General features: G+C 38.8%; 2 protein-coding genes across 4 annotated transcripts; both read right to left on the bottom strand.

The window, feature by feature from the left end:
• Window positions 1-2,961: 2,961 nt before the first annotated feature.
• LOC115738869 (probable RNA-dependent RNA polymerase 5) lies at window positions 2,962-18,023 on the bottom strand. Its single transcript, XM_030671645.2, has 19 exons — window positions 17,625-18,023; window positions 16,702-16,864; window positions 16,493-16,622; window positions 14,510-14,584; window positions 13,504-13,693; window positions 12,210-12,384; window positions 12,041-12,128; window positions 11,796-11,939; window positions 10,837-10,893; window positions 10,677-10,748; window positions 9,908-10,014; window positions 8,751-8,899; window positions 8,276-8,498; window positions 7,152-7,377; window positions 5,541-5,686; window positions 4,668-4,830; window positions 4,137-4,278; window positions 3,563-3,726; window positions 2,962-3,391 (listed from the first exon to the last, which is right to left on the bottom strand). Exons 1-19 carry the CDS (start codon window positions 17,962-17,964, stop codon window positions 3,155-3,157), a joined length of 2,991 nt encoding a protein of 996 aa, XP_030527505.1. The 5' UTR covers window positions 17,965-18,023; the 3' UTR covers window positions 2,962-3,154.
• Window positions 18,024-21,334: 3,311 nt separating this feature from the next.
• Window positions 21,335-24,791, bottom strand: LOC115738870 (NADH dehydrogenase [ubiquinone] flavoprotein 1, mitochondrial). Of its 3 annotated transcripts, none has more exons than XM_030671649.2 (3): window positions 24,641-24,791; window positions 22,257-23,733; window positions 21,335-21,720 (listed from the first exon to the last, which is right to left on the bottom strand). In XM_030671649.2, the coding sequence occupies exons 1-2, from the start codon at window positions 24,641-24,643 to the stop codon at window positions 22,270-22,272; spliced, it is 1,467 nt and encodes a 488-aa protein (XP_030527509.1). In that variant the 5' UTR covers window positions 24,644-24,791; the 3' UTR covers window positions 21,335-21,720; window positions 22,257-22,269. The 3 variants fall into 3 exon arrangements, with proteins under 3 accessions (XP_030527509.1, XP_030527510.1, XP_048128012.1); XM_030671650.2 differs by having other exon boundaries at window positions 22,257-23,730; window positions 24,641-24,789; XM_048272055.1 differs by lacking the exon at window positions 24,641-24,791 and adding an exon at window positions 24,583-24,601 and having other exon boundaries at window positions 22,257-23,730.
• Between the last annotated feature and the right edge of the window lie 2,621 nt (window positions 24,792-27,412).

Consider the following 27,412-nt stretch of genomic DNA (forward strand, 5'->3'; position numbering starts at 1 on the left):
AATGCAACCGGATAAATCTCCAAGAAGTGATTGTTGGGAATCGAACCCGAAACCTTATCGGTTTAACTGTCTAAGGCCCGGGAAGCTCAACCAACTCATTTAACGCCCCATTGACATGATTATTTAACTTTATATGAATGAAGCCTAATTATTTAATGTAAAGCTTAATCTATATCGTGTTATGTAACTATTTAATGGTAGTATAGTTCAAACTTTTTTTAAAACCAAATTAATAAATAGAATGCATCAAACATGGACCCCCGACCTTTCCATACCCTAGAGTCGTCATTGTTCATGTGAGTTCGGTGCAGTCCTTGCGTCATTCGAGCCCCACATGAAATGCAAAAAATCAGGGTCAACAGTGCATTGTGCTTACATTAATCCAGTGACTCTTATCATTTTTATTTATTTGTTTCAACTTTTTTTCTAAACAGAAGTTTTTTGCTTTCCATTTAGTTGAAATCATGCCAATTATTACCGGGAAAAAGATCGTGAAAAGATTCCACACGGATGCAAATGACTAAAAGTCCCATCTAATGAACATCGCTCTCTCCAACCAAAAAAAAGAACACTGCTGCACTATTTTCACTCCCATTTTAACTAAAACACTTCTTATTGCAGTTAAACAACCAAAATGCCATCATCTTTCACTCTCCTCAAGTAATTGTTTCTTTTTTCTATTAAACTACTTGACAATACTGTCTTTATTTCTATCGTCTCTATTGTCGATTTCACAATACAAATACTCCAATACACTCAACAAGATCTCATCTTATCTTGCATTAATTTATCACTTTGCCTCGAGAAGGTGGTTAATTTTAATATATGATCTCATATTTTCAATCATATATAACCTACATAGATTATTAAAATTTTATACTGATGATGGCTATAAGGCTCACCAACACACAATTAATTACATATTTTTTTATCAAATTATTTGAGTGAAACTTTATTTCAAAGTTGGAAATTAAAATTCAACATATATGTCTAGCCAATCTTGACCTTGTAGGTGTTTACGTTAAAAAAATTATGGATTTTTAAAGTTAAGCCTTTTTTATTTTGTGCTGTCTATTGAGCTTTTCGAATTTTAATATGAATTGCAAGATGGAGATTGAGAATTTTGTTATAGATTCTTCACAAGCTAACATTAAATTATTTCGGAAGAAAGTTTTAAGCATATTTTAAAGTTTTGATCTACTTGCTCTAAGGTTGATTATAATCAATAATAGACTGTTTTTTCCTTTTTGTGTCGATGTTTTGTTCATATGATCGATATGCTCTAAACTTAAACATACTTGACATTTGATTAGGTTTCCAACAAATTAGCCATTTCAATATTTTGTTCAATTTTTTTTCCATTTTTTATTACGATCGGCAAGATGATTAGATTGAATTTTAATCTTTCACTTTGAAATATAGTAGCAAAGTATTTAATAAAAAAATAAGTAGTTAATTGTGTGCTCATAAGACGTCATATATAGGAAATTATAATATCCTATGTTGCTTTTATGATTAAAAATACGAAACCATAAATTAGATTTAACAACTTTCACTAGGCAAAGTGATAGCATGATGCATGATAAAATGTTGTCTTGTTGAGTATAACGAAGCACGTATATTATAAAAATAACTAGAAAGATGATAGAAATAATGTAAGTATTTGGTTAGCTTGATATAAAAATAAACAATAAATTGATGAGAGAAAGAAGGGTATTTCGATCATTTAAATGGAAAAGAAGTGTCTTAGCCAAAATAGGAGTGGAAATAGTATTGCTCCTCTCATTTTCCCTCTCTCGTTAGTCGTAACAACTTAAAAATTTTACATAATTGAACTCAATTGGTATATGATATCATCTACCAAGAACCGCAAGTTCCGAGTGAGTCGAAGCTTCCTCGACGATTAAAATGAAAAAAAGGAAGAGTAGAACTTTAGATTTTTTAGCAATGTAATGAAGCTGAAGCTCAAGATGAAGAGAGATCGACCTTATCTTGCTACAATCATTATTAGCGATGAATTGGCTCTTCTCAGCGCGATCAACGTGGTGATGATCTAGTAGCTCACAAACGAGAGAGAGAGAGAGAGTTGCAAGTACAAGTGGCAGGTAGTGGCGATGATGGTCGGCGCAACGACAAACTTTGTCGCTGCATGTATCGAGCGTTTTTTAAGACGAGCCAAACAGGGGCCGATCACGAAGTTAGCAAACGATTCTCAACGGCGAGAGCAAAATCCTCAAGGCTTTTTAATAAATCGGGCAGCGACACGGGTGGCTTTTGGTGGGGTTTGGACAGGACGTTTGATAAGAAAACCCGGCCCAATTGAGCCCAAGCCCGATCCCAGCTCAGGGCAAAGTTTCCAGATGGGTGGGCTTTGGCTAATAAGTAGGTCCGACCAGGCATGGACAGACCTCGGCAAGGGCATTAAATGAGAAAATCAGGCCCGGTTGTGCCCGAGCCAAGCCCAACCCGCAAGTCTTGTGTATAAAATGTTTTCGATGGGCAGGCTTGAGCAAAAGATTTAAACCCTAAAGCCGTCTGGGCAGACCCAATGATAACCTTTATCGGGAAAATACTAAAGCTCCGTTTTACGAAATTTATTTATTTTTCTTAATAATAATTAGATGTACTATTTAAAATAATTAGATAATAAAAAGTTCTCATTACTGACAACAATTTATGTCTAAACATTTATGCAAACGATTCATTTTTGTTGACGATATAAGTGACTATCTTTTAAAAAATATTTTCAAAATCAATCATTTTTCACAAAACAAATAGAACCTAAACTAACTTTTCTCACATAGAAAACAAGAAATTCCAAAGAATAACATAAATAATAGAGAAACAAATAATTGCATTTGAGCTAAAGCCAAGGCGAGTTGCGTCGCATGACATTGAACACGGACTCACCGCCGAATTATGCCCTAACACATCTAAAATCTTCAATTTTCAAAAACACACAAACTTACGTACATGCCTCGAGCACGGTCAAGGCGCTAATCACATGATGCGGGGAACAATTCCAACACCATAACTTACTTTTGCACAAACTGCGCAATCCGTGGCTCTCACAGAACTTTTTCTCCACTGACGAGGCGACCAACGAACCTAATTATACACCAAATTACGACATTGTCCGAGCCAATGTTAAGTTTCAACTGAAGACTTCCTTTAGAACTGAGGGCAGGCAGACAATTGACTTCTGCTCCTGCCGCATGGCATAATACCGGCAGAGTGCAGGCCCCGCAACTTTCCAAGCGAATCCGCATTTGCCGATGTCATTCCATTGCATTGCATAGTCGTACACCGTGTTATAGATTGCGAGAGCTTCATTAAAAATATCTTCTGGCTTCCTCGGGCTCTCTTCGAACTCTGGTGCACTATATAGCAACTGCACCAGAAGAATTATGCAAAAATAAATTTCCTAGAATCAAGTCTCTCCCTCTCTCCAAACTAAGGTCTCACAGGAAGTATATAGAATATTTCTGTGTCCTCTATAACTTTGTTTTGCAGAAACCTGTTCTGAGTGGAAATCATGAATGAGAACACTAAAAGGAAAAACCTGTTTATATTTCTTTATAACTTCATCTGCGGAGGAATTCTTGACTTCTCCCCCTTCCCCCAAAGCAGCTACCATCTGGTTTCTATATTCCTTGTAGCGTCTTTCCCACTCCATTCGGCAGTCTCTCGGGATTTCCACATCAAAATAGGGAATCTTCCAAATCCCTATATTTGCCACGAGAAGAAGTCAGTTCCCACGAACTTCAACAGCTACGATGAAGGCATACGAACATTGGAGCTGATTAATATCAAGAAGGAACAAGTACCAGCAGAAGAGGATATTTGACTACACAATATCTGTCCATTAAACTCAGTGACTTGGTGAAAGGATGAAATCCTTATCAACCGACTCCATCGGGAAAGATTAATTCTTTTCAGGCCAAGAGGTTAGTAGCGTGATCTCGAATCAACTTCTACTTATGATCACCAGTCTTCATATTGAACGGAGAGCTAAGAGCATTACGACAAAACTATACCAGTTTAAATAAGCTTTATCCCATTCCTATAATTAAATTACCACACAACCATACGAAGGTCTCTATAGTAAGAAAAAACAGAATAAGGCAAAATCTCACCTTTGCCAGTCTGATTTTCAGCCTGGTATGATTCTACTGCATCAAAAATCAATCCGAGGATAGAATTGGAGTGAAAGGATTTATCCTTTTCCATGTAATGTGGGAAAATTTCTGCCTTCAAAACTTTGGGAAGTTCAATCTGTTATCCAGTACAATACAAAAGAAAGAATCACTAATAACTTGCAAGAAGAACTACCATCAAATCGGCATATGGCATGACCCAGTTAAAAAATATTCAAGAAAAAGGGAGTAATTCATATGCCAAGCACTACTACATATGCATCATGCAGAGGTTTTAATATTTGCTAGTGCAAAGCTGATTGCAGATCCAACTCAGTAAGCACGATGAAAATATGCACATCTAGCCCTTGGAAAACTTCAGTTTCTATTGCATGGTCATGAAATTGAAAATATAAGCTTTAAATTATGTCACCAACTCGGTCATTGGCCTTGTAAAGAATAGAAGAAAAATGCAAGAGCGTCGAGAGAGCCAAATCTCATCTGCTCCTGAAGGTGAAATAAGAAACTGACCATTCCACCATTCTTAGGAGCATCCAAGGCATCATAGTATATGTCAACCAATTGACAAAGATTCATCTCCACGCGATGTTTTTCATCAACTTCATCACAACTGAGTGTTAGAAGACGATCCATCAGTGCCTGCCAACTATCAGCAGCAGCACTCACTGTGTAACTGAAAACAGCACTGAAAATGTCAATTTTTCCCAGAAAAAGCCATATATGCAGCACAATCAAGCACTAGAGTAGATGCACTAGAGTAGATCACATTATCTTCATAATCATCAAGCAATGGATCATGTTACTCATCTCAGACATTTAATAAATCCTGGAGCCAGCTTGATGACGCTAAAAAGGCTATAAATCTTAACCCAAAGGGAGCATAGTACTTTTTCACTATTATACTCATCCATGTTACTCACCCACTTCAATCAACAAATTCATATCCATCTTCTTAATTTCCCTACTTTGCTTCGTGCGTGCGTGCGTGTGTGCAATACATGGGTGAGGTGCCTTTTGGCAGCAATGGTTGAAAAAGAAAAGGAGCATTGAACAGTGGACAACCATTCTGAAGTAGATTTGGCTAGAGCAACGAACAAATATTTGCAAGTATGTGCAGCTAGGTTTGAATGTTTTTTTTTTTTTTTTCCAAGGCATAACAAGAGCAACAGATGATAATAATTATGCTATTGCAGAGGCAGGAAGGAATTATCATGTGAAGAATCCATATTTCTGTTAAGTATTTTATGTGTGAATCATTTGTCAGAACTTTCACTTTTTCCCCCAAGTTCTTAGATCATTCTCTTCAATCACAAACAGTTCCAGCATATGGAGTCTCAGATTTACAGCACTGACCAAAAAATAAGTATTTATTAAAGCTCCTACCTTGGGTTAAATCTGTTGTTCAACCATAAACCAATTAACTCATCCTCCAACTCCTCAAAAGATATGTCACTTGGCTTCTTGCAGTTCACGTCTCTTGCTGCAGAAGCTGATTCCCATGGCTTGCTGGGTGTAAAATATTTCAACAGCTGACACAGTAATTGCATGCTCAATCAGTGTTTGTTGGAAAGAGTTTAACATACATCAATCAGCAATTTTGAATCAACAACTTCTGGAGATAGTTCACTGATCACTACCAAACAATTACCCAGACAACCACTGCAATGTAGGCCTCGTAAAATGACCGAACAAGAACAGTACATGATGCACCCACAAGTTCATTATTAGGAACATAGCCATTGAATAGCAATTCACCATTGATGCAAATAAATAGAAAAATGACATCGTTCCAGGTATCTACAACAGCAAGATAGAAGAACAAAGATATTCTCAAAAAGGTCTTGTTAATGAGTGCCCCCGGGGCACTAGTTAACTGTACTCTATAAGGAAATGTTTTCATTTCCAGTGCACTGATTACATGTAACAAGAGAGAGACATGCATTTGACATCAAATAACAAACTTTCTTTTATTGGCGGTTTGATAAGTACTCCAATCTTTCTTAAGATTCTTGGCTCAGACTGCTAGCAAGTGAATGGCCATATCCTTGCCAACTTAGGTTTGTTGTGCTACACGACATTGCACTGACTAACGACCAGCAGGCTAACAACAGAAGTGGAAGACTGCATAAGGTCAAACCAATATTACGCGAGATATTCCAGAAAATGCAACAGCAGAAACATTTTAAATGTAGAAATTATCCATAGACATTAAGGATGGAAATCCTCTTCCAATAAATGGCCCCAGTTGGTCATTCATGTTTTTCCACTCTTCTTAAATTCACTTTCACTGGGCGTGTAAACCAAAGGAGAGACAAAAGAGGAACATGCATTAAGAGTGGCTGGAAAAGGCAACTATACATTGCTTAAACCAATGAAAGCAAACATGAGCACGAACCATTTTCCTTGTCATTCAGGAATTAAGTCCGGTCTCATCTTCTAACGTCTGCATTTTAGTAACACATGAATTTCAGACAACTTTCTGTTACACTTCAATAACTCGAGTCATAAACCGTATTCATCCCTTTTCCATTGTCCAGGTAAGGCTCCATAACAACTGCTTAGCCAAGTTGGAACCCAGTTAGTTGATGACACACAACTATTCTAGGTATGAGTCTGAAGACCAGTATGAAAAGCAAGGGAGACTTTGGTCCACAGGAAAATCTCAAACTCTGCAATCATGAGGTACTCCACATAATTTCAATGGTATGCTGAATGGCACATTTCCAGGAAGAGAATGACTGAAACTGCAAAAAACTGTCTAATGAGAAAAAAGGATGGTGAAAAACACCACGCAACTACCAAAACCTCACCTAAAGGAGGAAAATCATGAAAGGAAGATGGAATTGCAGAAAGGAATAAAAAAACACGTGTTTCTGTTGTGGGAGGAAGAGGAGGGGGGTGCATGGTTGTGTCATCATAAGCTGGCAAAGGATATCAACCAAATGTAATACAAGACATCTAACAAGAATGAGTGAATCTCATGTAAACACCAACCTGAGGATTCCTTGAAACCCAATACACATCCCCATCCAAATCCCCACCAGCTATTTCATCGGTCAAGGAACGTGGTCCACTAGTAGGGAAAAATATGGCATACTTGGAATTTCCCACTTTTGTCTCCAAATCTTCCACATATGTAGCATTTAAAACATGAATATCTCCAAAATGCAGACCAGGATTCCGGTATACTAATACCTTCCCTGAAATTTGTCCACTGTCACTGCATTGATGATTCAAGGCAAACATTTAAATAGTGGAGATCCTGAAACAGCACTATAACATCAAAGCCCAAAAGGTAATCACACCTTTTCCCTGAAGTTGTAAGTATCAAACTCAAACATGGGCTCACGGGAACCAGAGATGGGATGTCACAATAGCGATATAACTCAATTGATGTTTAAACCCAATGGACACATTTAACTAAAACAAACATCTAATCCCTAGACAAGCATAGCTACAGATACTAATGGGCAAACTATAGTAGCAAGTAGCAACCATAGAACGCGATTTTACTTCGAAACATGACCAGTTGGCTTTTTAGACCGAACACTATTTTTGGTCACCCTATACAACAGAATACTGTAATGGATGGTAATGAAGATACCAATCAATGTGGAAGTAGATCCTGCCAGATGGAAAGGATTTCTAGCTTGGACATGCTCCTGGGAGAGGGTTAAACCAATTGTTTGATGTCAACTGCCAGCCAACACTAACTCTTATAAAGTTCTAGTACATATATGGAGGATCACCAACAAAACTTTGCCAAAAGGGATCTATTTCCTAAACAGAAAATACAACTATTTTATGAGCGTTGAAAAGGAGAAATCACTTGTAGGGGTCCTCACAGAATTCATACTATACTTACGAAATTCTGTGAAGTTGGATAAAAGTAAAACGTTATCTCAGTCAAATAAGCCCAATCATATGCAAACCAAATTTTGGTTTAGTCATTTCCCCTTTGGAACCGTTATAAGTTATTCCATATCCAAATCAAGCCGCTACAAAACCAAGGGATGCAAATTGAAATTACTAACGTAACTGTTTCTCTTAAGTTTTCTTTAGCAGACTCGAGCTAAATAATAAATCGAGCATGGAAAGATGAGATACCGAGTACATACAGGATGATACAAACTTCATCACTTTTAAGAATTCCTGTGGGATCGGCTGTCCCCATTAGATAGTAAGAATCTGAAATAGGAATCCTTCCTCCTTTCAAATTCTTCTTTTCCATCTTCATCAGTATGGACAGACGATGCTGTAGGTATGATTCGTCCAAAGGAATCCCAGATAAGATCATTCTAGCTACATTGAAACCATCCATATCACCATGGTTCACCGAAACTGCACATATAGTAAAGTAACAAAAGGAAAACAAAAGGCAAAATGTTTAAACATAAAATGGCAATATGCAACCAAAATAAAAGGAGCAAAGATAAACAAAGATGCGCTTTTATACTTTTGCATATTTGAATTCCAGAAAAACAAAAGAAGCAAAATCAAGTAAAAGATAAAAGAGAAAAATATTGGAGAAAATCTCTTTTGTCTCCAGACCAGAGAATATTTCAACAGTCCAAATGTTCAGAAGAATACTACCTTTTAAAGCTGCTCGTTTTCCAGAGAAGACACCATTTGCATCTCCCAGAGCATTCTGCAGCATGTCCAAAAAAAATTCATTCGGGACCCCTCCATAGCTTAAGAGTGCAATCAAAATCTTTGAAAGATATGCAGTTCTTGGTTTATTGCTGCATCAATGAGGACCAAGGTTTGATAAGTTCCTCTGAAAAGGAAAAATTTTGATGGCAGAATAAGCTCCAGACAAAAAGCAATGGGTTTGAGTAATTAACCATAATGCAATCTTGATTTCACACGCTAAGAAATCCAGCCAGTTTCAAACACATAAGATTTGACAAAAACTGACGTATGACCAACATTCTATTGTTGAATCTACAATTGTCCTTTTAAAAGTCAGCCCTCTAAAGCATCACATTTTTAAATCTGCTAATATCATCTTTTAAAAAAAAAAAAAAACCAACGACAAAATTAGGATATAGTTAATATATTGGCTTCACAAAGTCCATGATGAAAAAATGGCTTATGCTGTGGCCAATTATTCAGAAAAGGCCAGATCTCCCTCACATTTCTAAAATTAAATGAGCAGAAGTCCCAAAATTTCAGTCTTAGGGATGCAACAGACCACTTAATTCTTAGTTATAGTGCATAGATTGTTCCACGCATTTCTTTTGATACAATTGAAAATTCTTGTCACGGAGTCACAACATCAGCATTACGCTCCCCCTCTCTCCCTCTCCCTCTTGTCAACGAGTACCAGCATCAGCATTACAAAGTAGGCCCCAAATCCCTCCCTCCCTGCCTCAGAAGGACACGGCACCTTTCCCGAGTTGTCACTTCTAAGGTATTCCTGATATAATGTTACTTTAAAAGGCACTAACAAATACACAAGTTACACACTCTGCCAAACCAGTTCACACATGAAACATGTCCCATGTTCCAATTAAATTACTGAAAGAACAGGAAAGCTGCAAACTTTTCTGTCAGTTTCTATCAAGGTCTTTTAACGAGCTAACCACAAAACAAAATCTCAACACAATGATCAACGACTCAAGAGCATAGGAGGGAAACAAACCCACAGATAACACAGCGATGACAGTACTAAGGTCTCAGGTGCCATATGAACCTCAGAGAGTTTATAAAACCAATGATAGCTTACTGGAAGAATACGTTGGTTGTACCTTGTTGCTACTATTTCCAGTGAATCAACTGTCCTGATATCTGAAAGCTTAGGATCCTTTTCAACCTTGATCATGGACGGTCGAATATGAATTGTATGAGGAGGGAGCTACAGATCAGAATTTGGCCAAAACAATTAGAATCCAAGTTATACAGAGAATTATTACTGTTTAAGAGCTAATAACTGGACTCATGTTACAGCTCAAAGCTGAAGTGATGCTAAATAGTGCAATGTGGATTTTCCTATGCAACCAAAACACTCTAACAACATCAATTATTCAGCCTAGAATCTCAACAATTTCTGCAGATAACATGGCCTGTTCCGCCCGAACACATATGCGACTTTTATTGCACTCTCATACTGATGCATTATACTAATAATCAGCAGAAATGCAGTTGGAGAGCAAATTTCATTCATATCAGCCACCAAAAGCAAAATTGGTTCAGGCTCGTGAAACCAGTCTGGAGCATAATTTAATAGAATGAAAAACCTACTAAATATCACATAATATCACATCAAAGTATTTCTATTATTTTGCTAATATATTTGCAGGACCAACTAACATGTATAAAAAAATCGAAAAAGGAACATGAAAAAATCAATTTCAATTCCTCTAATTTATACCACGTTGCTTTTAAGTAAATAGGCCATAGCAAGAGAAAATTATAAAATCTACAATATTAAATGAATTGAAAGCAGAAGTGCATGACAGGACATGAACACTCCAATATTCAGATACAGAAATTACCATAATACTGCTAAATGTTTACTTGCTTGTTAAGCAGAAGAGTACCCTTGACGGCTCTACCATCATTGAATAGACGGAACTGAATCAGCAAAGGCTGCAATAGTCAAAGAGCAAAAGTCCAACCTGTAAGTACTCTATAATAATCAAGCACCATCACAAAAAAGAAAATCTCCATCAACTACCGGTTCACATATGCCCTCCCTACGTTTCTGCTCATTGTCACTGCAGCCAGCAAACCTCTACGATAACAGAAAAATGACCAAATCATAGGTAAATAGCAAATAAAACAGCTATAAATACAAACTTCTAGGAGTTTAACTTAAACTACAGAAATAAGAGACGATTTCAGTCATATGCCTTCTTAACAATTTTTCCCTACAAAGTGCATAATAGAAGGAAAAGAAAGCCACACGCTCTTGTGGGCCTTGTGGTACTGAAAATATCTCAAAGAGCTCCGCAGGAGGGGATGGACTTAGTTTAATTCTATTCTTCCACTCGTGACTACTTTTTGGAACATGTCAATTTGAATTAGGGAAAGGCCTAAAGCAAGATATGAAAATCATAATATTAAAACAGAGGCAATAAACCCATAACTCCATCACTACAGTAATTCGAGAACCATAGTCATTACTGATATAAAAGCAGGCATGAAACTCAAAGGCGACTATTCAATGCTTAGGAAAAAAAAAATATCTTCACTATTACATGTATAAAAGAAATTGATCACAAGAAGGATCGCCTAACAATGCTTTATTGCAGTACAAAAAACTCACCAAACTGTGTCCTGCTACACCTAAGCCGCAAATTCACATTGCGTACTGCTTAGATCCTCATTTGTTCAAATTCACTGGATGGTTTGCATCCCTTAGCCCTTTTGTACAATTACTACTACTACTAGGCAGTGCAGTAATTCATCTTACCAAGGCAGCATCATCCTATTTCCCAAACGTAGCATAGCCATTACAGTGTCATCATGACCATGTCATCTAACGACCCAACCCACAACCAACCATAAATGACGTCACTACGCACTACCAGTTTTCCTTTCTCATTGCTATTATTATGTTTTGTGGACAGTCTCTCTTGCACAGCAAGAGGAAGATATCATTCAGATGATACACCATATCCACAGGTCACAAACCTCAAAAGCAGGAGTTGGCACACTGCTTCCCTTAAATATATTTCCAGGACACTTCGAAGCTATGTCCTCAGATACAAATCCAGTTCCATCGGTATGTATAAGTGGCTTTCCCTTCTTATCATAGATGGAATTTCCATCTTTATCCTGCAATTAGATAGGAAAATGACCATAACGTAGGAGCGAACAAGAATAATATGTTTAGATGACACCAAATTTTCATTCACGATAAAGTAAAAAGATAACACCTTGCACTCCTCATCCTTAATTGTCTCAATCGTCACAAGATCCCAGTCAACTTCCAAGCTTTCGGTTTTGGACAAGATGAGAGACAACCTGTTTATTAGCAGACACACATCATAAGGATAGAATATAGTTCACGCAAAGTTCAGATGAAAAACTTCGACAGCAACGAACCGTATCATATAGCGGGATATGCTGGACACTGTATGTGCATGCATGAAGAAGCATCTTGCTTCATGAACTGTTTTCTTTTCCCTAAGTGCCTCGCACTCCATGCAAACAAAGTAACACTTTACAGAGGACGTAGTAGGGTCTCTTTTCTTCTCTTCTTTGCCTCCATCCTTAAACACTGATTACTTACCATATCAGAAAAGGTGAATAGCTTATCAGCAGTTGACACATATATTCAAGTCTCATTGCAGCAATCAAGACTCCAAAAATTAAGGTGAAATAGAAACCGAAATAACAAAGGAAAAACGGGAAAATACTTTGTAAAATAGAAACCAGAATAACAAACATAACAACACTAATATGTGCTGATACAATTATCACTACTGTGCATCTAATTCTAGAAGAAAGTTGAGCACCAATCACATCCAGTAAACATATGCAGACCAAAAAAATCCCCAGGGACATGAGGAGAGAGTATTGCGTATTTCATAGCGTCAAGAGATAAAAGCTCGCACGGGCATGAAATCCCCACTACACTAATGAGTATAATCACCATCGAATGGAAAACGAGAAAAAATGATTACAACCAAGATTCATCTAGTTAGAATACAAGCTCTCCCAACAAATTTAAGAGAATACAGAAATTTTGGCAAAACAACAATAAGATTGAATGCCGGGAAGCTGCTTGTCCCAAGAGTACAAGCAGTCAGGAAACGAAAATAATACGCATCAAGTATATGTCAACACTCAAAAAAAATTGCTTTTTCATGCTTTTAAATTCTTTCTGAAAATTTGAAAATGGAAAAAAAATGTTTTGGAAAAACTATGAAAAATTGTAATGGCTATATATGTCAAAATTCATATATCTGAAAGGTTTCAAGTATTTGCACTAAACAAAATCAAATTGTGAGATTGACAAGACTTTTTACAAATGTAAGTTTTTAATATCATTCCAAACAAATTCTACATTTCCTAGCAAAAGTAAAGGCAAAGGGAGTGCAGAACACAAGAATATAGGACTACAAGAAAACTGGAAACTCATGCTTGTATGAAGCTATATTTTCCCTTTCAACATTAAATTATATTGGAGAGCTGTCAAAGAAAACAACTTACCTAGATACAAGCCAAAATAGAATGTCATGACTGATTCTTCTGATCATCATTACAATGGTTGTCTTATTAATGATACAAGTTGCTCATGAACTCACATGTTCTGACAAACACTTAATAAAAGTATAAGAATGTAAACACAACAACAAAAAAACTGCACAGAAAAAGCACAAGCAATGAAACTTACCGAAGAACTTGTATCGACGGGAACCGACAGGAATCCCTTCTTTTGCAATCTTTTTATATACTGTAAAATCAGCAGAACCAATCGGTCTGCGGCTTTTATCCGTTGTTTCTTCTGCCAACTTGACAAGGAGAACATTCTCGTCTCCTAGGGCCTTTTGTAACACTGTTTTCTTCTTATCAAGGTAAGGACCCTGAATGCACACAGAGTCTCAAGCATCATATTGAGAACATAAAATCATGACAATTTTGCTCGAAAGGGTCCTTAAGGAACTTTCTCCACAGCCCAAAAGGGAACTTGTAATTCCCAAATGAATTACTTGACTTGTAATACATGCAATCACTAAGGAAATCGAAACCTTCTTTATTATGTATGCTTAACAAATGCTCTTGGGCAATTGACAACATGATTCAAAAAGCTAAGCAACATTTCTTGTTGCCACCAGAAGAAGCTGTACTGTGAAATAAATAGATGGCAGAGAAAAGGGACACATTCTTTACGGTAGTAAAAGCTTCAGACATGCAGAAATATTAATGGAAGTATCCAGCTCTTATACAACAGCCAAAAACTCAAAGCACTTGTTTTCCATAAATAACCATAAATAACTCAATCATATCAGGATTAACAAGTCAGATGACCAAGCCGGTGTTAGACAACTTCAATGCAGCAAGACCAAGCAGCGATAGTACAGTGAAAAAGATGCAGGTTGGCATTCTGCCAAGGTGCACAACCGATGCACTTACAATATTTTCAATTAATGGATCACCCATTTGCTCTATCTATTGTATTGAACTCAAGATTTATACCATGTACAGGATGCATGCGGACAACTGCAATATACGATGCGCATCCGAAAAAGGGGAAAAATGACTTAAGTCATGCACTAATCCTCCACTGTGGAAAAACCATTTCCACCACTTATTTGGGAGGAAAGAGCCATTGCTGATATAACCTAAGAATCAGAATCAAGTCCAATGGTATACATACATGATAAAGCCAAGAAACTTACTTTAAAACGATAACACCCCTGCGTTGAAATGTTACAGTGGTAGAAGTGTGTCTTTCCAGAATCCCAGTCAACATACTGAAAGCAGAAACAACATAAATGCATAAATAGTTTCAGGTTACAAATGGATCTGATGATAAAGAATATTAGAATAAAGGGCCGCTCTTTTTCCACTCTTTCTTTGGCCAAAACACTCCTCAACACAGTAATTTGACTATATTACCCTTTGTGGATCCCTCTTTTTAGCATGTCTCTTCTGCCAAAACGGTTCATCCACCCCCTCCCCCTGCAAAGGAGTGGAAAAAGCGCCATTTTCAATTCTTTAGGGGGTGGATGAGCCGTTTTGGCAGAAGAGGGATGCTAAAAAGAGGGACCCACAAAGGGTAACATAGTCAAATTACTGTGTTGAGGAGTGTTTTAACCAAAGAAGGAGTGGAAAAAGCGCGACCCTAGAATAAATAAACAAAATAATCTTAAAAAAGTTTACATATTTTTTCCCTTTCCACGTCAAAATAAATATACATATAAATAAACATACATAATTTGTTCCGGAACTATGTATTCCTAAGCTCAAGCATCTCTAAAGAAACTACAACGGTTCATTCCTGACATTTGCTTGATAAGAAGTTCAGAATTAAGTTTACATAAGATATAAAATTTCGCACTAATTAGTCCACGAGATCAGTTTCTACCAAAATGTCATCATGTTTTTTCTACTGGCACCTAACATGAGAGATGTGATGGTATTAATAATTTTTTTATTATTTGTTTTGATATTGGCATTGAAGAGTTAAAAGAGGTTAGGTCTTTCATTCTCTATAAAAATATCTGGAAAAAATTCACTTGTTTAGTCAAACAAAGAAATCCAAATGTGAAAAAAAGATGAAGTAAATGGAGGACTTCTTCACTATTCTAAGATAATAACAATGACAAGTTTGTGGAGGACAACGAAAAACGGACTCCATTATGTGAAGAGTGAAGACACAACCGTGAGAGCTGACAAAGAGAGACAATACGCAGCTAAAGAGGGTCCACACCACATCCATGCATGCGAGCCAAAGAACCTTTGAGTAGTTATGAGAGTGATTATTCTAGTTGTTGAATGCCACATACTAGGCAACCGACTCATTAATGATAAGTTCAACAACCACAAATCTCATGAAAAATCTGTCTTTGGCAAACTAGCACTGTGACTTCAATATCGCAATACAGAAAAATGCAATCATTTTTGTCAATTATGAGGATTTGCGAGGGAAATTAATAATGGATCACATTGCATTTAATAAAATTTAGACAAAAGAAAATCCTATGACATAGAGATGCTAATATCAAGTCACTCTTTTGTCCTTAATGCATTGATGTTTTAGGAATGCTGTTGCGAGCAGTGTGATGTAAAATGTTAAGAATAGAATCACTCAATTCTATGTTGAGGGAAAAAACTACAAAATCCAACAAACGTTAAACTCTATTGATACAGTTTTCTCCAATAGACGGGGTACAATCATCCCAACCAAGCAACATTGCCATCATGATGTTCCCAAAAAAGGGAATTCCTATTACCATGTTCCGACACTCAAGGATTATTGCATTAAGATATTTGTATCCAGGCACATCCAAACACCAGCTTTTAGATTCCATCGTCCATCATAAGACGTAAGAGACGTTACAATGGCTTACTACACAAGCAATAGTTCATTAATTCCCTCATGAACCGTGATCTACAATACTTATCCTGTTTTACAGTAAATTTGCAATGAAAACACTTGCATGGACATTCTAGTATTGTGTAGGAATAATAAGCATACTTACATGTTTACATATTATGTAACAAGATAAACCCTCCCCCCCCCCTCCCTCCCTCCCTCTCAAACGCACACACGCATGCACATATTTGTATTTTGGCAACTATTTTCTCAAATATTTTAAATGTGTAGAAGGAACTAGTTTTGGAAACTATCGACAAATGAATTGATTCCTAAAGGTTACCTTACAACGTTCATCTTTCTTAACATGAAACTGTCCAACGGCATTCCAGACCGCTTCCTCAAATTCGATCATTCTGACATCTTTCAGCAGTCGAATCCTATCACTGTCTATGGCATCTTCAAGCTTTCCTCTGCATAAAATAGCAGCCCAATATTCTAAATATGCAGAGCTGACAACATTCAGACAGAGCAACTAAAGGGAGAACTTACTCCCCAACGTAGTTTAGAATGAGAAATGCTTTTCTAAACTCCAGTTCACTCAGAGCATTCAGGTGGGGGTTAACTGCTTTTCCATTCCCATTTGCCAAGCTTGGAAAAAGTCTCAGACTTCCAACCTGTTGATCTCGCACAGGAGAGCTTGCAAATCCATTGTCTAGCAGAAAAACACCACCCAGCTCAAATTTTTTGTACAAACTTTGAACAAACTATCTAGCCAGACAAATAGCACCAGAAGATGAAAATAAGATACGGTTTTGAACATTAGTTTTTTTCAATTTCCAAACAATAACACAAGTAACCAAAGGCCATTCCATACGATTCAGTCACTCTCACCACAAGAACAGGACAATGAACATAAAACAAGAAAAAACCACCGTATCAGCACAATGTTTTACGCATACTTTGAACAATCCATGTCCATCATTATACCCAGGCAGACAAACCACCGAATCAGCACTACCTTTTATGCATGCTTTGAACAACCCATGTTCATCAGTATACCCACGAAGACAAACATGATATGTAGGAAGCATGTTTTCCATTTGGTAATAATGAACACTAGCAAACAAAGGCAATAATAGAACATATAGTTCAGTCGCTCTCATTACACGAATAGGAAAAAAAAATCATATAAAAAGCGAAGGCTGCCTCATCTCATGCAACATTTATGTCTTTGATAACCAGTCACTATCATCTCTCCGAACATCTCACTCCTCCAAGACAAATCAAATCGGATAATCTAAACAAAATGTTAAAACCGCAAATGGTGACGACAATGGAACTTCCAAGTTTGCGATGATTGACCGTCTCCTTTTTTCTCTAATTTCTCCGACTTACAAGCACAAGAATCACAACCACGACCTCCACACAAGGAAAAAAAAAATTAAAGCTCTACGAAAAAGAACATCACTGACCGCGCGACTTCATCACAGAAGAACGGGCCGGACTTTGATCATTCAACGACACGCGAGCGATCTTCGTCGGAGACGGCGAAGAGGAAAAGCCGCTGCCGTTTTCGATAATGCGGGAGATCAAACCGTCAATGGACCACTTGATTTTCGTCGCGGCGGTCGACCTCAGGACCCGAAGCGCGGCCTCTTCGCTGAGTGAAGCGAGCTTTCTCCGAGTCGACACGTTCGGGGGAGGCTGGTTCTGATCAATGCAGATTCGGCGCATAGCGTCCTCGATGGAAAGAGGAAGCGGCACGAACTGCGAAGGCGAAGCGGAAGGAGAGGAAGGAGTAGGAGTGTCCATGGCGATCGACGAGTGAGTCCGCGCGCGCGAGAGAGAGAGAGTGAGCGATTTCTGAGTTTTGATCAACCGCGATGAGTGAAGTGACTGTCTGCGGTACTCTCTATTTGTTTTTGGCGGTGTTTGGATTTTCCTGGAAAATCTGAAATCAAAGTGGAAAATTGACGCCTCCTTTTGTCGTCTTCTTGTTTTTTTTGGGTACGGAAAGAGAAAATGCAGAGAGGAGCGCGAAACTGGGAATAGTGCAGCGTTGCCCGTTGGGTTCAATCACGTCAAAGGTCTTGTCTGAACCAGGAGAGCTATTGCATACAAAGTACCAATTTCCATTTTAATTGTTTTTGTCAGAACTGATTTCCATTCAAAAGTTAAAAAAAAATCCTATAAAATTCAAAAACTATTTGAAATTACCCGCAAAATTACATCTATTTTTTTTTTCCATTTCCCGTCAAAATTTAAAGAAAAAAAATCACCAAAAATCTTAAATTATGTCAATCGTAATATATTTATCTCAAACTTTTTTTGTGATACTAAAAATCTCAAACTTTTACTCATATGACACATTTATCCCAAAATTTTTCTTATGACACCGAAAACCCTAATATCAATACTAATCTATCTTCAATGGCATATGGCTACGATACCAAAAAGGAGCGGAAGCAAGAACTTGATCTAAGACAGTTATGCTATCCCACACGGGCTCTCTGGTCTCAAGGACTCATTGAGCCCTCCGATTCCCCTTGGGCATGTGAAGCCTTCTATGTCAACAAAAGAGCAGAACAAAACCGTGGAAAGCTGCGGTTAGTCATAAATTACCAGCCTCTCAATCTATTCATCCAAGATGTGAGGTAAAAAATCTTAAACTTGTATCCGTATAGCTTATTTACTTCAAAATTTGGGATAAATATGTCATATGTCTACAAGTTTGAGATTTTTTGTGTCACAACAAAAAATTTAGAGTAAATGTGTCGCACGAACACAAATTTGGGGTAAATGTGTCACAGCGGACATAATTTAAGATTTTTGGTAGCTTTTTCCCAAATTTAAAATGTCATCAACAATTAAAAAATCACGAAGAAATTGTAAGATTAATTTTCCAAAGCAACAAAAATTTTATGATTTTGAAACTAAATAAATCCTTAAACTTTTTTGTTTAAACTTCGGGCCTATTCCCTAAAATAGAGGGAAAAAAATATTTTCTCTCAATTTAAATGGTGACGATGGGAAAAGTAAACTTCACGTAAATTTCAATTAGCTACTACTAGTTAGGTTGATATAGTAGCGATCCGCGTTTGAGATAAGTCATCGAAACTTCGATTTCTACGTTGTAAGCCTGTGCTTCACAATATGCTTGTAACCAACTTGTTGACGACATACATGGTTACAAGCACTATTATCCAAATAGATTTTGCTTTTGTTTTTGTTTTTTACTTTTCGCTTAATTTTAATATCACGATAGACGCGTTTTTTATTTCTTCATAAATCGAAATACTCGAAACATTCTGTTGACACTTAAAATAATCCAAGAAGGACTCGTGACGAGCACGTGAGGAAGCGATAATCGGCTACGGGAAGGGACACTGAAGCAAGGAACGTACCAATCGGAAAGATGCCACGTGTCGGGGTAAATTCCGGCGCCACTTCCTTCTAGAGCAAGAAAAGCGCGCGGAGGGAGGCCACGATCGAAGCGGTTGGCGGTAATCCCCACGAGGTAAAAAGAAAAGACGCGAAAACCGGGAAACCGTCATCCACGTGGCTTATGGAAAAGAGCGGAGCGTGGGGCCAAAGGAAGAAACCGCTCGGCGGTTACCAAAGAGCTTGCCTATAAATACCCCGAAGTAGCGAGATACAAACACACACAACAAATCCAAAACACTTGCATTTTCAAATTAGCTCTTAGTCTTTAGCCTTTAGCCTAGCCTAGCTATAGTTCTTAGATCCCCGTCGTCGATTCAATTCCGGCGAGTATCATATCCAGAGTTAGGTGTCGTCGATTAGATTCCGGCGTCTACTCATTAGGTTCGATGCCGTTGATTAAATTCCGGTGTTGCACCCTTCACCCATCTTGTCCAAGGCCGTCAATTCAATTCCGGTATTGTGTCCTACAATCCCCGTCTAGTCTTTGTTGATTAAATTCCAGCATTGTGTCATATATCATCTCCCGATCCTGTCGATTCAATTCCAGGGTCGCGTCGAAGTTTGTCACATCTTGTTACTATTGCATATTGGGCCGTCGAAGTTGTCGAAAGCTTGTTTGTAACGCGCCCTTTTGTGTAAATCTACCGCACTTGACACTCTCTGTCCAAAATCGACCCGGAACTCCTTTTCGGAAAACGAACGGATTAAGTTCGATAAAAGATTCTCGCGTAAGTAACCCTCTTTGGGCCATAGTCAATTTGGGCCTAGAACCCATAACCAACAAAGCCTTGTCGAAGGATTTCAACGCGCAACACATTCATAAATGAAAATCAAATTCTACATGAACAATTTCTCATCAAAATCGATCAAATAAACTCAATTGACATAGAACAAAAAAAATATTCAATTAGCAAAATATTTAAAAAAAAATACATATGAATTGGCACATTACGATCTTTTTGATAATTTTCCAGTAGAACTAGCGTCAGGCGGTCTCACTTACAGCATTTTTCTTAATGTTTTTTTGTTATGCAAAGACTGATCAGCTTTGAGTGCCGACTCATTTAAGTATCCGAGATTATGACAGATTGCCCTTAAAATTAGATGAACCTATGATATTACCTTTCTTACAAGTCAAGAGGATCTCAGAAAGCCAACGAAAGAAGCATGGCGATTTGATAAGACGAACAGAAATCCAAGCTTTCTCGTATAACCATTGAGAAAGAAAGAGGAAAGTGTACTCTAGGGTGACGATCCTCACTAGAAGTTAAGATCTCAATATTTATTTAGAATAACCATTGTTTCAGGGCAACCGAATCCTAGTTCATCTAGTCCAAGCCAATCACCTGGAAATAAACGTATATAACCAACATTGGCGTTGCGAACATATTAGAAAGCATGAGGTACATGTCCTATGGCCCTTATGCCTTCGGTTGAGCAATTTCAAAGAAGTTCGGACAGTCACCAATATATTTAGTGCGCAAAAAAGCAAGTTCCTGTGACCTAGTTTTCCAGAGACTAGGGACAGGAGCAAATTCGAGATGCCAATTTAATCAGCGACCGTGAGTTCATTGGACACCTACGGACTAGCCGTTCATGCACCCACAGCCTCCATTTCAGAACAAAAGAAAGAAATCAGGTAACTCAGCTAATCACCAGAGCCATCACTCAACGGACAAGGTCAAACGACAGAGACCATCAACAGCAGCTGACAAGTTGAGTAATTCGGAGCTTGGACTTGGAATTCACCAAACACATGGTGTGTGGATGTGTGTTCCCATGCTCAAATTCAAGATATGGACATGCCGCACAATGATACTGTCTCAAAGGAGATGCTTCCCCACGTCTACTTACAAACAAGCAAAATCAACCAAAGAGGACAACATAAAAAGATTTATTGACAAACTTTCAGGAAAATGTGAGCTAGTTAGTGTCCCCATAATACATTATATGACAACACATAAACCCGGTCCAGATACGTTTCCTTAGCAGTGAACAAACTCACTGTGCAGCTTAGCAAGAAGTAGAAATGCAAAAGATCCAGAAGCCAGATCCACCCATCAACCCAAATTTTGGATAGTTGTTCTTGTTATTCCGACATTATCCACCAATAAAGGGATTTACCTATCGAAGAAAAAAAGGACCAAAACAGGTCCTGATAAGAAATCAGTAGTATTAAAAAAAAAAAAAATTGGCAGTAACTTCACAATCACAGCAAAAGTATACAACCATGTTTTTACAAGTAAGACCATAGGAATAAATGTCCACATAGCAGATTCAATTGTCCATTGAGCTCAGCAATATGCCATATTTAAGCCCCTCTGCCTTGCCATTTGCCAAATGCTAGCAAGGAATATTGAACTATAAGCAATGACTATTCCCTTTCTTGAATATTTCAACTTGCATCTATGCTAAAGCAACATTTAGTCTTTCAGCACCCCGCGTTTTTCATCTTCTTGCTGGTTTAAATTTACAGTTGTTTGTTCCATCCAACATCATCTCACCAGCCACTCAATAATCTAACTTAGTAGGTACCAACAGAAAGAAAAAGACAAAAAGAGAGAGCACCTGGGTTTGTACAAACATGTGAGCCATAAATGCTTTTGACTTATTTATAGTATACGACAATAAATAAATTGCGAAGAGGTTAGAGAAGAAACCTGAGTACGAAAACTAAGCAGCAGCCTCCAGCAACTCTCTCTCGGCTCGTTCCATAATCCTCCTCTCGAGTTCTGGCCTAAAATGCCGAATGAGACCCTGGACAGGCCAAGCAGCTGCATCACCTAAAGCACATATTGTGTGCCCTTCAATCTGCTTGGTCACCTCCTGCAGCATATCAATTTCCTCCAACTTGGCATTCCCAACTTTCAACCTTTCCATAATCATCCAGAGCCATCCTGTGCCTTCCCTGCAGGGTGTGCACTGCCCACAGCTCTCATGCTTATAGAAATAAGAAAGCCTCGCGATTGCATCGACAACATCGGTGGATTTATCCATGACTATAACAGCTGCTGTTCCTAGACCAGACTGGACAGCCTTAAGAGCATCATAGTCCATCATCACATCATCGCATATGTTCTTTGGGATAAGTGGGACAGATGAACCACCGGGTATTACTGCAAGTAAGTTGTCCCATCCACCCCTTACGCCACCGCAGTGTCTTTCTATCAGCTCCTTCAATGGTATACTCATTTCCTCCTCAACTGTGCAAGGCTTGTTTACATGACCCGACACACAAAACAATTTTGTACCCGAATTGTTTTTCCTTCCAAAACTGGCAAACCAATCTGGACCACGTCTGAGAATCGTAGGAGAAACAGCCACAGTTTCAACATTGGTAACAGTGGTAGGACAGCCATACAAGCCAGCATTAGCTGGGAAAGGTGGCTTTAACCTTGGCTTCCCTTGCTTCCCTTCAAGACTTTCCAATAGTGCAGTCTCTTCACCACAAATATAAGCTCCAGCACCATAATGGATGTGGACATCAAAATCGTAGCCAGATCCACATGCATTCTTTCCCAACAGTCCAGCTTCATAAGCCTCTTTTCTGGCCCGTTCAAGATTTATACGCTCATTTACGTATTCACCCCTTATATAAATATAGGCGGCAGATGCCCTCATTCCTACACCAGCAATTAAGCATCCTTCAAGAAGCTTATGAGGATCGTGACGCATAATTTCCCTATCTTTACATGTTCCTGGTTCACTTTCATCGGCGTTGACAACAAGATAGGAAGGACGGCCATCTGATACTTTTGGCATGAAAGACCACTTCAGGCCTGATGGGAAACCAGCACCACCACGCCCTCGTAGACCAGACTTCTTCATTTCATTCACAATCCAATCAGTGCCCTTTAATACCAAATCTTTTGTCCTGTACCAGTCACCACGTTTCATGGCACCTTTCAGAAAAGGGTCATGCAATCCATACAAGTTGGTGAAAATCCGATCCTCGTCCTTTAGCCCACCAAAATGGGTTTTCTCTGGAGGAGGTGGTGGCGGTGGAGGCGGTGGAGGCGTACTAGCAGTTTTTGCACCTTCAGTGCTGAATGACCTAACACCTATCCCCCACCTGCCAGCCTGCCCCCGAAGCAAAATCGTCTTTCGAAGAGAAAGTAGGTCCCTCATTGATGCCTGCTAGAAGTACAAAAACATGAATGACTCAACCTGAATTAAATCATGGAAATGTATCTATACGTAACAATATTACAAAAATCGCCCCTAAATAACCATACAGCCTCGTATATTAGAATACAGCAGTGCCATATTCAGGTATTCTGCTGATATTCATGAATCCAACTTATGCCGTGAGAGCACATGGTAGCGTAGTTGGATATTTAATTTTTTTTAAAAATGAGGCAACAATTGCTTATTTTGGAAACATAGGGCGCAAAAAAAAAAGCCTAGAAGATGGTACGAAGACAGAATTTGCATTCCAAAGAGTCAACTTTTATGGATGAAACCGGATCAGAGAACAAATAAGGCATTTTAGAGCAAAAGTTCGGGAAACTGAATACTTAGAATTAGGCTATGACTTAAGAGAAACGGTGCTCAGTTCACAACGAATGTAACCCAGGATTGCATTAAGCTACTTAGCGTGAAAATGCCAATTCGAATACATCTCCTAGGTCTCCTCTTCCAATAAATCTCAAGGATTTAAACCCTGAACAATCGAGAGAAAATGATGCTACCTCCTGACCAAACCCTTGAAAAACGAAAATGTCCCCCAAAGAGAGGGAAAAAGAAAGAACATCGAATCCCTTTCGCTCGTCTAAAACACTTCCCGAAAAACCCAGAACAAACGCAACGACCATAAATTCAAAACCCTCGAATCGATTTTGATCCTTCACAATCCATCCCCCTAAAGCTCGTCAAAAGCACACGTCAACAGATCCAGTTTCGACAGACATTTCCGCGGGCTCCTAATCAGTCCTAACCCAAGCAATCGCACAGTCGTAGTCGATGAGAACAAGACGGATAACGAACGCGAGTGAGGACGCGAAAGCCACAGGGAAGAAGATGAAGACGACGCAGTTTCGCATACCATGGCACAGAACGCCGTGGATGAGCTCCGACTCAGTGGGCGATTCCAGGTCGAGGAGCGAACCGAGCCACGGGACACAGGAGAGACTACCGCGAGTCGGGAGATGAATAAAGTTCCCCTGCTGCGAGCGACTGGCCATGCGAGCGAAGAACGGTGGAGATGGGGCCATCATGAACGCTGATTGATGAAAGTCGGTGATCCGACGGTTAGGATTTTCTGGGTGCTAAGCGATGGAAAATGATTCCACGTTGAGGAACGAGCAGTGGGCCTGGTTGGGACCGGTCAACGGCCCACGTCCATGTGCACTGGTATCTGAATTTTATCGTGATATTCTTCCTCGACTTTCAATTTATGAACATGATATCAAGTAATCCTGAACTTTTTATATACGTTCCATTTAGTCCCTATGACAAGATTGAATCCGGAGATATGGCAATTCGGAAGTAGAACATTTATCAAAAGTTCGGAGACCGCATTGAATAAAGTAAAAATTTATGAATCATATTACATATTGAGTTAAAGTTCAAGGATCATATTAAATAAATTGAATTTTTAGGCATAACATAGCACGTTGAGAAAAAATTTAAGAGCCATTTGTGTACTTAGCTCATTAATAAAGTTCCACAGCTACGAGCAAATGGCGATACGAACAAAGAACGATGGCAATGGGCCATGATGAACGCTAATTAATGGAAGCCGAGCCACCGATAGGTGTCCATTGATTTTCTTATATGAGGTGTTGCAATATTTGTTCAACAGTGAGCTTGGCCGCCACTTGGGGGCAAATTCTTTCGCTGGTTGACGAACGATGCATCCTAATAAGGGTTCGCTCATTTTTTGACCTAAAACGCTTGTTCAGGTCATGTTATTGATTAATATGAGTGTGAGAAGGGAAAGTGGTGCAGCGGCCCATAGTGTAGCTCGCCTGGTCTCTCCTAACAATGGCGGGACATACTACCATCTATTGATAGATCAGGATTTGAACACACACAATCCATTACCGTTGGACATCTGCTTCTATCCTGGGCCAATAAGAATGCCTTTCGAGGTAAGAATGCCTTTTCAGGTGAGCCAGTGGTGATCCGACGGTCAGAATTTTGTGGGCGCTGAGTGATGGAATATCATTCCACTTTGAGGAACAAGTAGTGGCCCACGGTCCATCCACAAACGTGGGCCTTCCCCCCTTGTGTTGCGGGCTCCACTCCAAATGTCTGCGGTATTACATATTCAATTAATACGTGCAAAATAAGCGAAACATATATGTTGAAGACTTGTTCCTTAATTTCGTCATCTAATAATTCCTGAATTAGCTTTCGTGGAAAAACCAAATTCGAGAATTGATGCCTTCGTCCGACTACTCTTCCGACCCATGACACATAACATGGTAATCAAGGCCGTATTAGGAAAGTTCTGATTAGACTCTTTCCAACGGAAAAGAGAAGGATTCTAACCCGTAATTTTTTTTAGGACTGTGTTGTTGTGTTTTGCACTGGAGTGCATAGTGAGTGTGCTTAATATATGTAAGAAGTTGCGAGAGACATAGAGAGCATGAAGAGTGATCGAATTTAAAAGAGGAATTAAGCATCAAGACCTTTTTGAGAGAGTGTACTTAAGGACGCACATGATAACACTCCTGCTTCAGAAATCAACTTCTGGCCAGAAATTGATTTTTCTACTTCTACTCAGAAGCTAAAGTTGATTTTTCTACTTACGTTATAGAAGTTAATTGCTGATCATAGAAATTCGTTTGGTAATGATTGAAAATTTATACTTTTGAAACATTATTAATACGGGATATTCTATGAAAAATTATTGTCGGTGGCCGAAAAATTTCTATTTCATTTTTAAACTTTTTAAATTTCTTTAAAAAATAAATCTTATTATTAAATATATTACATAAATTTAAAATTAAATAATTATTATTTATTCTTTTCTCCAAAGAAAGGAGATAGCAACTTGGCGGTGGCGGCGAGTGGCGTAGTGGTTGACGATGAGCGGCGGGGGGCGGCGGTGTTTGGCAATTGGCGATGAGGGGCCACAATCGCAACCGACAATGGGTGGTTGGCGGCGGGTGGTGGAGGTTGGTGGTGGTGAGCGGTAGTTGGCGGCAAGTGGTTGTGGTCGCAGGTGGCGGACTGCGGAGGTTGGCGATGGTTGGCGGCGTGGGGTAGTCGATGAGCTGCGGTGGTCGCGGGCGGTAGTGGGCAACTAGCTAAAGTCTGCGATGAGTGGCAAGGAGCGATAATCGGCGATTAGCGGTAGTCGCGAGGGACGATAGGCGGCGGCCGGCATTGGTTTGCGGTTGGCGACGGGTGGCGATGGCCGCCGGTGGGGGTGGGTGGTGGTCGGTGGTGGGTGGCGGCGAAGGTCGGCAGAGGCGAGCATGGTCGAAAAGAAGGCAATAGCGTGATAAAATGAAGGTGATGCGAGAAATAATTCTTGAATTGAGAAGCAATTTTTTTTTAACTTCTCAAATTGAGGAAAAAACAATTTCGGAAAATAGAAATTTCTTTCGAAAGTAAAATTTTTTTAGCAAATGGATTTCTATTTCAAATGTTACATCACCAAACAGATTTATGCTCCGGAAGTTTTAAAGTAAAAATTCACTTCTAAAAGTGTTACCATGCGCATCCCGAGCAATTGTAATATCGTTCTAATTATTGCAAAACCGTCTCATCAATCTCTTCTCGTCGAGTATGCATACAGTCAAATCACATAAATTCATCGTGTTTCTTAGTTCTTTTTCTACAAATTATTTTTTATTCAAGTCGC

The sequence above is a fragment of the Rhodamnia argentea genome, chromosome 1 (genome assembly GCF_020921035.1).
Source record: "Rhodamnia argentea isolate NSW1041297 chromosome 1, ASM2092103v1, whole genome shotgun sequence".
NCBI classification, from domain to species: domain Eukaryota; kingdom Viridiplantae; phylum Streptophyta; class Magnoliopsida; order Myrtales; family Myrtaceae; genus Rhodamnia; species Rhodamnia argentea.